Below are 12,484 nucleotides of genomic sequence, written 5' to 3'. Positions count from 1 at the left end.
TGCTGGTTACAAAAAATTCAATCCTGTAGGTATCTGTATGTAACCAGTTTTTACCTGCTCTTCATAGATTGTATTTGAGCAGATGTTTCAGTTGGGTTTAAGCCTATCTCTTCTCTAGAAATTTAAAGCGTATATTGCCTTTGAGTGCTTTTGGGTTGGTAGCGAAGAGAACCACCCATTGAGCAATATTAATGAGTCAAAACTTATACATATTTATGAAGTGAAAATATAGAGTTAATTTGGAAAAGGCCATAAAGTGAGTCACTGGTTAGATTCTAAAGTGCTACTCCTTTTTGAAATTCTGTCCACTGGGAAATACCACTGTTAAATGAAAACATAACTGAGCATGACACAAAAGATGAAAACCTGTTAATTTTTCTTGCAGTTTTATTTTCCTGTTTTTCAGATAAATGTAGAATTATATATTTAAAAATCCATTAAAAATACTCGCTCAGCACATATAATTAATAGCAGTTACTCAACAGAATATTTTCTTGATAGCTTTGTATGAAGACAAAAAGCTTTAAGGCAATCTTTTAAAGTAGGTGTTTCATTTTACATTAGGGCCAGAGTTATTTTATTGCATTATGTTACCTGTCATATGTCCCCTAACAAGAGAACTTGGCAGCACTAATCATGGCCAAATCTTTCAAGAAGATTCAGCAATCCTGACTGAGCTACACTGTGACATTTTCTGGGCACGGACTTAAGGAACACTTAGGAGTTTGGCTTTGTTCATTCGTTTGCTATTCCTTTACAATTTCCAGACCTGCCACTAGCACAACCTAATTTACCCAAGGCATGCTCTAAGATCAAAGTCACATGACTACTTTGCTTGGCATTTTAAAATATGGGACAATAATTTACACCTTATGGTCAAACATTACAGAGGCAAAAAAGGATGAACTCATTCTAATTAAAGGAAACTTTGAGATATCTATATACATGCATCTCTATCTCTATCTCTATCTCTCCATATATACCCAAAAACAATAAAAATAAATTCAACAGCTAGATTTGAAAGTTTTCTTGTCTTTCTCTGGATGGGAACTTGGGGATTAGCCTGGAAAACCCACTTGAGTGTTTAGAAAGGTATTTCCACTGAGAAAGACTTCACTTTAGTCAAGCCAAGTTACCCACTCTGGCAGATTGGTGACATGCTCAACAAATCTGTGAATTCCTCCTTCCTAGCGTACAGATTGATTAAATTTGCCACCTCCCTTGCAGCTAGGAATGTCCAAGAGACTGAATGAAAGTAGAGGTGACACATGCCACTTCCAGGTCTGACCCATAAAACCTTCCCAGGAATGATTCTGTGTTCTCTTTCCCAATTTAATGGCTGAGGACTTAGAGCCAGGTAGGGGCTGAAAGACAGAGGAAGCCTGGTTCCCTGAATGACCATATGGAAGACTGTCAACCAAAAACACCAGAGAAGACCTTAGGTGAGCAAGAAAAAAAATGTCTATGATGTTCAGTCATTGAGAATTAGGGACTTTTTCCTAAAGCAGTTGGACTGCCCTGACTAATACTGAATTCTCCTACTCAGTCACCTGACCCTTGCATGCTTTTTCTCATTCAATCCTCACAATAACTCTGTGAGATAGGAACTATTCACGCTATTTAAAAATAAGGAGGGACTTCCCTGGCAGTCCAGTGGTTGAGGCTCTGTGCTTCCACTGCAGGGGGCATGGGTTCAACCCCTGGTTGGGGAACTAAGATCCTGCATGCTGAAGGAAGGAAGGAAGGAAGGAAGGAAGGAAGGGAGAAAATAAGGAAACACGGGCAAAGAGAGTTCAACTGCCTTCTCCTAAGTGAGTAACTTGACAAGTTGGTTAGGTTAGAGTGACTCAGTGGGAATGGCTTGTGGACTTTACCAGATTAGTTTGTCAGTAGTCACCCGGAAAAAGAGAAAAGATTCTCAAATGTAGGAGACACCAATGAATTTGTTTTTCTTGCATTTGGATTAGCAGAGCTAATGAGCAGAAGATCTGGGACTCAGATCCACGTAGGCCCAAGTCCAGAGTCTCTCCTCTTAACCACCCCCACAAATTAATACGTTTTATGAAAATCTCAAACATATGGGCATAAACCCATGAGTAATCTGGATCTACCAGTGTACCAACGTAATTAGCTCAAGTCCTAAGGTTAACGCTACTAGGTTTTCTTTTTTTTTTTTTTACTAGGCTTTCTTGCTTAGTTTAAGATCAATAAATTATCAACATATTGGATGACTGCCCCATGCCTTAGAAAATCCTTACTGAGTGCTCTGAACAGAGCACCGTGTTGGGGCACGCATATCACTAGATGGAGGAATGGACAGAAGGAGTCTCTCATCTTCCTTTCCCTTCTAATTTCTCAGACTGTTTAGACAATGAAAGGACAAAAAATGTTTTAGATTCTTGCTCCACGCACAGGAAGGCACTATTTCCTTTTAAAATGCAAGCCCAAATAAAGACAGAAAAGGAGAGGGAGGGGTAGTAGAAACTCTTTCTCTCACTTCTGGAGGAATAAAAAACTCAGACTTCCAGTTTTTTTAATAGAATAAAATCCACAGACCAGTCAATGACCATAAATTATCTTCCCTTTAGTTGGAAACTTTCCAACTTCCCTTTAGTTGGAAACTAAACTTACCTTTAGTCAGAAACCGGTACACATTAATTCCATGCAAACACACATACACACACACAATTTCATTGTCCGGTCTTAGCAGCGTAAGGCATGTTGGAGAAAATATGGAAAGTGTGCGTAGGAAGGAAGGCAATGCCTTCTGACTTACGGCACAACAGACGTGGTTCTCCACCACACCGGTGCTTCCTACCTGTCCGAAATTAACCAGGGCTAGAGGTGGTGGGGTCCAGGTGGAAGACCTCCCCAAATCCCTGGCGATAGCCTTCCTGGGGGGTGATGCCCAACGAGGGCTTCAGAAGCACTGGTCCAGTAGAAGTTACATTTTCAGCTCAGGCTAAAATTTGGGGGCCACTCATGGTAGAGATGATTAAAGATTATCTTTCACATCTCTCCCTGGTGATATGAGATGTCTCAATGCCAAGAGAAATCATTTCCCCTCTCCCAATTAACTGAACACTTTCTACAGTTTTATTTGGCCATGTAACTCCTATAAATGACTGTGCAGTGCAGTTCTTTTTATGTGTAGTGTGAAAAGAACTTTGGATGGCGAGTAAAGTAATGAGCCCCGGTCTAGATCCCATGGCCAGGTCATTAATGTGTCACTGAATTTCACTTTTCATGCTTGTGAATTAGAAATATCCTATTTTCCCTAGATCCAACTGGTATAAAAGTAAATGAAGAGTTGAGTGTGCCCGGGTCCCTTGAAAAATTCTGCACACAAATAGGATTTTTAAATTGTCACTAAAATTCTTAACAAAGATACTGTAAGGACTAGAACAATCTTTTGCCCAAAGATCATTTTTATAAATTACAACAAGGGGAGAGAAGAAAAGCATGTTCTGCACATGCTTTTATAAGTTGATCTATATCATGAGCGTTGTAATATGTCTGTGATATGAGAGGGGTGCTTTCAAAGTGCAAGATGTGATGACCCATTAGTACATCATGAAATCAATTCAGTGGGTCATGAACTGTCTTTAAAAAAAGAAGAAAAGAACAGAGCAATAGAATGGACTAGATGAAATATATCATAATGAACTGTACATGATAAGGATAACTGTTGTTTTGAGAAACTGGGTGATGAAATAAAATACATTTTTTCCTACAGGTCAAGGTTGAAAAATTTGAAACTCTTCATAATAGAGAATATAAGAAACGTGTTTCTTAGTCCAAAATGAGAAAGGAAATTTGAAATTAGATTGTCATCATTGTCAACCAGGGCTGTAGGCAAATCTCTTATCTTCTTCCAAGATAAATGGAGGAGTGAAGGTGGAGGAATGGGGGTGGGGGACAGGGAAGAAGAAGCAAACGGTAGGGTGGCTTCACATGTTGATCTGTGGCTCATGGCCTTATTTTAAAAACCAATTAACTGTTTTAGAGTCTGGCAAGGAGGAGGGAATCAAGGCAATCTGGATGAGTTTTCTATTTGTGCATAATGAATTACCACAAGCTTAGTGGCTTAAAACAATATACATTTACCATCTCACAGCTTCTGGGCATGAAGCTATATTCTCTGCTCAGGGTCTCACAGGGCTGAAATCAAGGTGTCAGCAAGACTACATTTCTATCTGGAGCTTTGGGTCCCCTTCAAAGTGCACACAGTCATTGGCAGAATTTGATTTCTTACACTTGTGGGACTGAAGTCTCTGTTTTACTGCTGGCTGTCAGCAGAGGGTCCCTCTCAGCTTCTAGAGGCTGCCCTCTTACAATGTGGTAGCTCATGTGTTCAAGGCCAGCAGGAGAATCTCTCTACAGCCACAATGACAGTCTTCTGTGACATTACATAATCACTGGAGTGACTATCCCATCACCCTGATCATAAACCTAATCAAAGGATCGATATCCCATAAATTCACAGCTCATTCCTACACTCAAGGGGAGAGGATTATACTGGGCATGTATGTACGTTAGGCCGTGGGACTCTTGGAGTTGGTCTTAGAATCCCTGCTAATAGTTAGAATCTACCAAAAGCAATGACCATCAAGCATTTAGAACAACTTAAAAGAAATGTACACCAGCCTTCCACAGGACATGAACAGATGTCCCTCTACAAAAAGCCTCCATGGCCAAATAAGTCTGGGAAAATGTAAGTTTAAATAATAATATTTTACATGCTTCTTCAGTGAACAGAGTATGGGATTTTCCCAAACATATTTAATCCAGGAAAGTATTTTTTTGCGTTTGTGCTAAGTAAATTCACCATTTTATTAATATTAGTGTAATTACATCAGAAGCACTTGCATTACTGCTCTTGGACTGTCATTTTATCTCCTCCATGATGCCTTTCCTGATCACCCTTGTCTGCAAGATGCCTACTTCCCCGAATTTTGGTAGTACTAATGGTTTACCTTGCTTGATTGGCTGTTTGCTTATAATTGGTAAATATAAAATACTTTTACATTTTGATGGTGACCCTCTACAAAACTTAATCTCTTTGACGGCTGACACTCTGGCTTAAAGCAACAGGGAAGAGCGCTGGAGACAGCTGTGTAGTGGTGAAGCATGCTGGCTGAGAGTTCTGGGGGGCAATTCACCAGCTTTGGGACTAGTGAGCAAACCAGTTACCCTCTCTCTGAACCTCTTCTGATTCATCTTTAAATGGAGATTGCTGCAAGAGATGCCTTCTAAGGTCTCTTCCCATCTAATACTCTCTATGTGTTTTCCCAAGCCCTGCCCCATCTCCTAGGGGGCCTGGCCCATAATAAGCACTTGATAAATATTTGTTGACTGATTAATTGCATGCTTGCATCACTGTGGATTCAAAGATGTTCTAGGAGGTTGCTAGCTTCCAGCTGGCCAGGTGCTCAGCCCCAGTCTGGGCATCTAACACACACAACCCTCAGACCACAGGTGACTAATGTTGGTTTGGCCTTGCCTTATGCTTCCGCAGCATAAGTGGTCACCTTCATTAGCATGATGGGAGGTACCCCTTGGGAAGTTCTCTTACCCTAAAATATCTTCCCTTCCCAATGCCTGATATTCCTTTTAAAGATTCATTTTTTACCATGTTCTCTCAGAGCCCTATTATAACTCTAATAATTGTATAAGTAATTGTTTAATAACATCCTCTAGAAAGTAAGTCACCTTACGTTCATACGTACATAGGAATGTAGGGTGAGCAAGAGATAAACCTCTGCTCTTATAAGTCACTAAAATTTTGGAAATGTTTGTTAACGTAGCGTAACACAGCCTGCTTTGATACAGACATGCTAGGAGAAAAGAACATGAGTTTGCTATCTGACTATGAAGGGATTTTGTGCTGGTGGGGATTTCAAGTGGGGACGCCTGTCTCGCTGCTCAAAATGTAGCAACAGACCAGTAGCATTAGCATCACCCAGAGCTTGTTAAAACTGTAGACTCTTGGGCCCCATCCTAGATGTACTGACCCAGACGCTGCACTTTAGCAAGATCTCCAGGTGATTCAGATGAAGATCAGAGTTTGAGAAGTAGTCATCTAGAGGCGGCTAGAGGCGTAACTTTGAGAGCCATCCACACACCACAGGCTCTTAGGGTGTAGTCCCTGGCCTAGCAGCATCACCATCACACAGGAACTTTTCAGAAACGTAGATTCTTGGGCTTCAACCAGGACCTACTGAATCAGAGACTCTGCAAGTGGGGCCCAGCAATCCGTGTCTTAACAACCCTGCAGGCGATTCTCATACACGCTAAAGTTTGGGGACCACTATCATATATCAATGAGAGTTAAAATTACAGCAGTTAGTATTCTCCTGAAAGAAGAGAGGAAGGCATGGACAATTATAACATTGTTCCTATGAGAAGATACAACCTGTTTTACGATAATCTTTATGATGTATCTTCTAGAATGCACACTGGGAATGTCTAGGCCTGGTGGACTGCTTTTCTATTGAGTGGAAGCAACTAGGACAGTGCTCTGGGTTAAGAGGGAGGGCACAGAAAGGGAGGTGGGCATCAAAACATTGCCTTCTATTTTGCCTACTGATCTTCTGGGGCTTATTATTCTTGGAGTACTGTGATAAGTGCTATAGGGAACATTTCCAACGCATGCCTTTCCTGGATATGAGTCCCCTGAAACATCCATTCCTCTCCCTTTCATCAAGAATGCAGTAGAGTAAGAAGGGGCAACTCCAGATATTACACCCAAGAATCTGCATAGCCACATGCTAAGTCACACATTATCCCTGACTATGGCTTATTTGGGGATGCCACCGTCCCAGTATATTCATTCACTTGTTCACTCACTCACTTTATCATCCAATATTTAATGAGTGACTTTTATGTGCACGGCCAATGGAGAGGCCTCTTGTTCTGCGCTTAGAAAAGGGATTGAGTGGAGCACCGGCCAGGAAAGTAATGGTTCTTTCCTCTATCTGAGACTCAATGATGCAATGAAGCCACCTCTCCTCTCACTTCAATCACAGAAAAGGTAGGCTAAGGCTGTATCACATTGTGATTTCCTAGTTTCACTGTTCTCTTTTGCAAAGAGAAAAAAGTCAGGGATTGAGAAAGCCAAGGAGGAGACTGCATCCCCGATGGAACACAGAATATCTCCATCCCTGCAAAGCTGCCCGCCTGGACTGTGTGCTAACTCCTCATTTCCCACGAGGGACAGGATACATCCATCCAGGGTGGGGGTTGGCAGCTCTGGCTGCAAGTTATCTGGTTTTTGTTTTTTTTGGCTGCACTGCACGGCATGTGGGATCTTAGTTCCCTAACCAGGGATGGAACCCACGCCCCCTGCAATGGAAATGTGGAGTCTTAGCCATTGGACCGCCAGGGAAGTCCCTGGCTGCACGTTAGAATCACCTGTGGAATCCATAAACCTCTTAAGGCCAAGACCACTCCTCAGACCAATTAAACCAGAACCTCTTGGAGCGAGATCTAGGCACTGGTATTTAGAAAAATTTTTCCAGGTGGTTGCATTGCACAGGAGGGCCTGGGACCTACTGCTACAGGGAGGGTAAGGTCCCAGGTCTTGGTTCTTTATGAAGCCGAGCTTCACCCTCTGAAAGTCAAATCCTAGCTTCCTAGGATTCTCAGCCCAACTTTTTGAACTTTAGGTGTTTGTTTTAGAATTTAAAGTGAGCCATTAAATTTAAACTATTGTGTTATATTTCAATTATCTTTTATATTTATATGGCTGTTACCAAACTTCACATGCAGAATATTTAGTCAAAACAACAATTCTTATTTTTTCTTATTTAACAAGGTATGCTGGTAGTAGATCTACTTTTTAATGAATAATTTCATTCATTACACACTGAGCCTAACAATCTATTTGTTAAATAGGAACTAATCAAATTCATACATAGAATTTACAGGTGAGGATAGATGTGAACAGTTTTTGAAAACAAAGCAGCACAAAGTATGAACTAAAAATTAGCAGCAAATACTTCCTTGATTATAAAATGGTTGTGAGACTAGTAAAAAGAATAGGATACAGATGACATAAATAAATTGACCTTTTAAACTGGTGATGTTGATTGTTGCAGTATGAATTTGGCCATAATAAGATTATAAAGACAGAAGAAATGTTTCATACTATGATCTGGATTAGGGACAGAACTTGCAGTGCTATACATCTCATTTTCAGGATGTCTCTCACAGTAACTGGTTCTGTTGCTTCCCTGTTTTCTATCTTACACTGCCCATTCCCTAGGCAGCCCTGGCTCTCAGGATACACTCTTACCTCTTGGGGTTGTTGGTACTGAGAGGCCATCAGAAGGAAAGCTCGCTGGGCCTGGAAAGCACTATGCACCATTTCTGCCTGGGAACAAAAAGGAACAGGAAAGTTTAATTGTTTGAGCTCCTAAATGGAGCATTACCACATGATCCAGCAGTTCCATCTCTAGGTATATACCCAAGAAAAATGAAAACGCATGTCCACACAAAAACGTGTAAATAAGTGCTCATAGCAGCATTATTCATAATAGCCAGGAAGTAGAAAGAGCCAGAATGTCCATCAACTGATGAATGGATAAACAAAATGTGGTATATCCAGACAATGGAATATTATTCTGCATTCAAAAGAAATGAATTGCTGATCCATGCTACAACATGGGGAACTTTAAAAACATGCTGAGTGAATGGAGCCAGTCACAAAAGACCACATTTGTATGATTCTGTTTACATGAAATGTCCAGAATAAGCCAATCTACAGAGACAGAAAGTAGATTAGTGACTGCCAGGGGCTGGTGGGAGGAAGGAATGGGCAGTGACTGCTAATGAGTATGGAGCTTCTTTTGGGGGTGATGAAAATGTTCCGGAATTAGACAGTGGTGATGGTTTCACAACTTGGTGAATATACTAAAGATCTCTGAATCATATACTTTAAAAGAGTGAATGTTATGATATGTGAATTATATCTCAACAAAGCTGTTAAAAAAAAGTTTGAGCCCCAACGTGCAATTGTTTTCCAAAGGGTGTCTCTCCTGTCCTCTTTCATGCCCCAATCTGTTCCATACCTTCTAGTGGAAAAGAAAATTGTCCCTTAAGCCATCCCCATAAAGATATGCTCACCAAGGATATATGTATAACTGATTCACCTTGCTGTACACCTGAAACTAACACAACATTGTAAATCAAATATACTCCAATAAAAATTTAAAAAATACAAAGTTTTAATAAGAAGGAAAAAAAAAAAAAGATATGCTCACCGAGAGCTAGTGATTTCTACCACTGTTCATTAAGACTGTTCTGAAGGAGATTTCAGTGCTACCTGGACTCAACCCCGCCCCAGAAAGGCCTTGAGCAGATGGGAATGTCTTTAAACACGTGGTACCATATTCTCTTATCCTTACCTTCTACCCATGCTTAACTAATTAATTCTTTAATTTTTTTAAAGTTAAAAAGTTACAGAAGAGTACCAAGAAGAAAATAATTCCAAATATTCATATCACACAATCAGTCATTTTTGGCATGCTTTTCTAGTTTTTAGGAAAATTCACACAGTTGTTCTCATAAGACAAAGCATAATGATTTAGAATAATTTTTTAGGGCCATAAGGTACAAAGATTAAAGTTTTTAAAAAATGCCTCACAACCTAGAAATAATCATTATTAATGTGAGATGAACATCATGGCAGCCACCACTTAAGATCTATATGCAGAGAGACTTTGGTAAAATGGGACCACACCCTAGGTGCCATTTTTTAAAATAAAAAGTATGAAAGAAAGAATTGATAAGCTTCAAATAAAAGTTTCTGCACTGTGATAATTATTATGTCCTAAATGATGATTCTAAGGTAAAAAAATATAAAATATTAAGAAATTGGAATAATTATGTGTTTATACTTTAATACATGATATAATTTTAGACAATACTGATTGACTCCTTATTGGGAAAGATGAGAACATAAGGACTTCCCCACTTCTTTCTATCTCTGGTACCCATTTTTCATATTTTTTAGTTATTATTTTTACTGTAACATTAATTCCCATAGCTATTGAGAATTAGTTCTACATTTAAACCTACCTAGTGGTTCTCACCAGTTGTTTTACCATGACTTCTCCATTTCTGAGTTATTTTGATTTTTTTAACTGGTTGGACTCCCATTATCAAGGTATGTTCTTCAAAAAGGTCTCAAAGTTGCTTAAGTTCTTCAGTCTCAAGCATGTCTCCCTGTCATCTATATATTTTAACAACATCTTGGCTCGATACAACACCCCTGGGTCTCTCTCTCTTACCATGTGCAGACAGCATAGCAGTGAATGTGGCAACGCAGAAATCTAAGCCACCTTGATTTTGTTTCTCCCTTGTGGGAAACTGACTTTTCTATTTTGACACCTGAAGAATTATTTCTTTATCCTTGGATTTTAACGGCTTTACTAAGTTATGTTTGCATTTTGAGCATTCTGTGTTATATTTCTTGGAGTAGAGTTGGTCCTTTCTTCATTTATGGGAAATTTTCTTATATTACTATATCTTTCAAAATATCTTTTGTTCCATTTGTTAGATTCTCTACTCAGGGACTCCAATTATTATCCTCATATTGTATAATTTTGAATGTTTTCATATCATTTAGATTTTCTCTCCCTCTCTCTGCCTTTAATTTCCTTGTCTGTCATCTGTATTTACTGTGATTATATCAATGGTTTTCTCTATTGTTGGTAAACAGATTTTCAATAGGGTCTCATACACATGAACATTTCTAATTTATATTTCATTTCTGTATTAATGTTGTTTTTGGTTTTTATTTGTTAGACTTCAATTTCCCTTTGCATTTCATTCTTATTGTTCTATCACCTTATGCTATTTAAAAAATATGTTTATACTCTTATTAAATTTTAAGTTACTTATTAGTCTAAGAGTCTAATAAGATTAAGCCATAGTGAGGAATCTGTTTCTGTTCATTGTTTTATTTTCTTTGAGGGCAAGCCCATGTCTTTCCTTCGCATGCTCTGTTCCTCTCTGACACACTATTTCTAGTCACCATGTGGGTGATTCCTTGAGTCTTTTGCCACCATATGAGAGACTGGTTTATTTTCCATTTCAAACAAGAGTGTTCTACCTAATCTTCTAAGGCCTGATGGAACAGGGGACAGGGAAAGGGAGTGCTCAACTTTTCTCATTATTTTTCATCCAAGCGTTTTCTTTCCTACTGACAAGAAAATGCTTGAAAGCAAACCAAGGTTTCTAGATCATTTACATTTAAAATCACAAATTCACCACCATCAACGTAACAGATTAAGTCTTATGAATATTTAAATGAGGGTATATTTTCCATTTTGGAGTACACCATCTCCTCTTTGTCCTGGTAGCCTGATTGCTGGGATTATATTGCTCAAAATCTCAAATTCTGAATATTCCTTAGGGAGATAGTGGATTTTCACATTTTACTGTCCTGGAGGCTACAATGACCTTATGAATGTGAAGCTCTGAGCTACATGAATGTTTATCCATACATCAAAATGTGTATTTTCAGTGGATCAGAAGGACTTTTGTCAGTCTCTAATGACTACATTTCCAAAAGAAGATTATGAAATAAAACTCTCCACTGCTTGGATATAAATAAAAGAACTGCACTTCTCCCAACAACGATAATACAGAAGTATGGTCCTCGTCTACAACAAGCCTTGTGGAGTCAGCTGAATTATAGTTGGTGTGGGAACAGTAATTTGGGATTGTCTGACTTCTACAGTTAAAACTGCAGCTCAGAGGTGGCATTAACAATAATTTTGTAGTTATCCCAAGATGAACACTATCACTGACCTTTTTTACTTCCCCTAGAAACAACATTTAGCCTGTTGCTAACAGAACAATTTTCCAACGGGTCTGATTAGCCAAGATGGCCAATTTCATTAATTAGTCTCTTCCCCCACATGGCCTTTCACTCAACAACAGGCGTGGAGGTTGGAGCACAGAATGGTTGAATATCTAGCTATCTGCTTCAACTCTCCCTACCGCTTTGCTTATATAGACAAATCTTTCTGAGGATTCAGCTGTGCTCCTCTTTCAGCTCCCTGGAACTCTGGGCATGATTAGCAGACTCTAAACCACATTCATTTTTAACTTCATCAGTCCACGTTTCAAAGGATTTTCATTCCACCTTTGACATACTCTGACCTACCTGCTTCTTACTTCTGGAAAGTTCCATGAGTCCCCTCAACCAGACAGCATCCTATTTAGGAGCAATTTCACTGAACCTGCTGAGTTCTGATAACTTGAAAGAGAGAATTTGGCTCACTCAGGCAGTTCAAAACATTGTGAAAGAAAAAGCCAAACGTAGGGATTTTCAGTAACAACAAATAATTGAGGGTTTTTGCTGAGTTTATCACACATGTGCCAGGCTCAGAGAGCCTCAGTGACCTTTGTGTGTACACATGCACATCTATCTGCTTGTGAGCACGTGTGTGCAGAGAGGAAAGGGACAGTTCGG

At 39.4% G+C, this 12,484-nt stretch overlaps 1 protein-coding gene across 4 annotated transcripts in view; it reads right to left on the bottom strand.

The window, feature by feature from the left end:
- CAP2 (cyclase associated actin cytoskeleton regulatory protein 2) overlaps positions 1 to 12,484 on the bottom strand; it is a 137,982-nt gene that overhangs the window by 74,854 nt on the left and 50,644 nt on the right. For all 4 annotated transcript variants that reach the window (XM_019945238.2, XM_033863868.2, XM_033863869.2 and 1 more), the window contains one exon: positions 8,297 to 8,374. In XM_019945238.2, coding sequence (XP_019800797.1) covers positions 8,297 to 8,374 — 78 coding nt within the window. The remainder of the gene's footprint in view (positions 1 to 8,296; positions 8,375 to 12,484) is intronic.

Source organism: Tursiops truncatus, chromosome 10, assembly GCF_011762595.2.
Source record: "Tursiops truncatus isolate mTurTru1 chromosome 10, mTurTru1.mat.Y, whole genome shotgun sequence".
Lineage (NCBI taxonomy): Eukaryota > Metazoa > Chordata > Mammalia > Artiodactyla > Delphinidae > Tursiops > Tursiops truncatus.
Note: the sequence above shows the minus strand (reverse complement) of the source record. Positions and strands in the feature narration are given on the sequence as shown.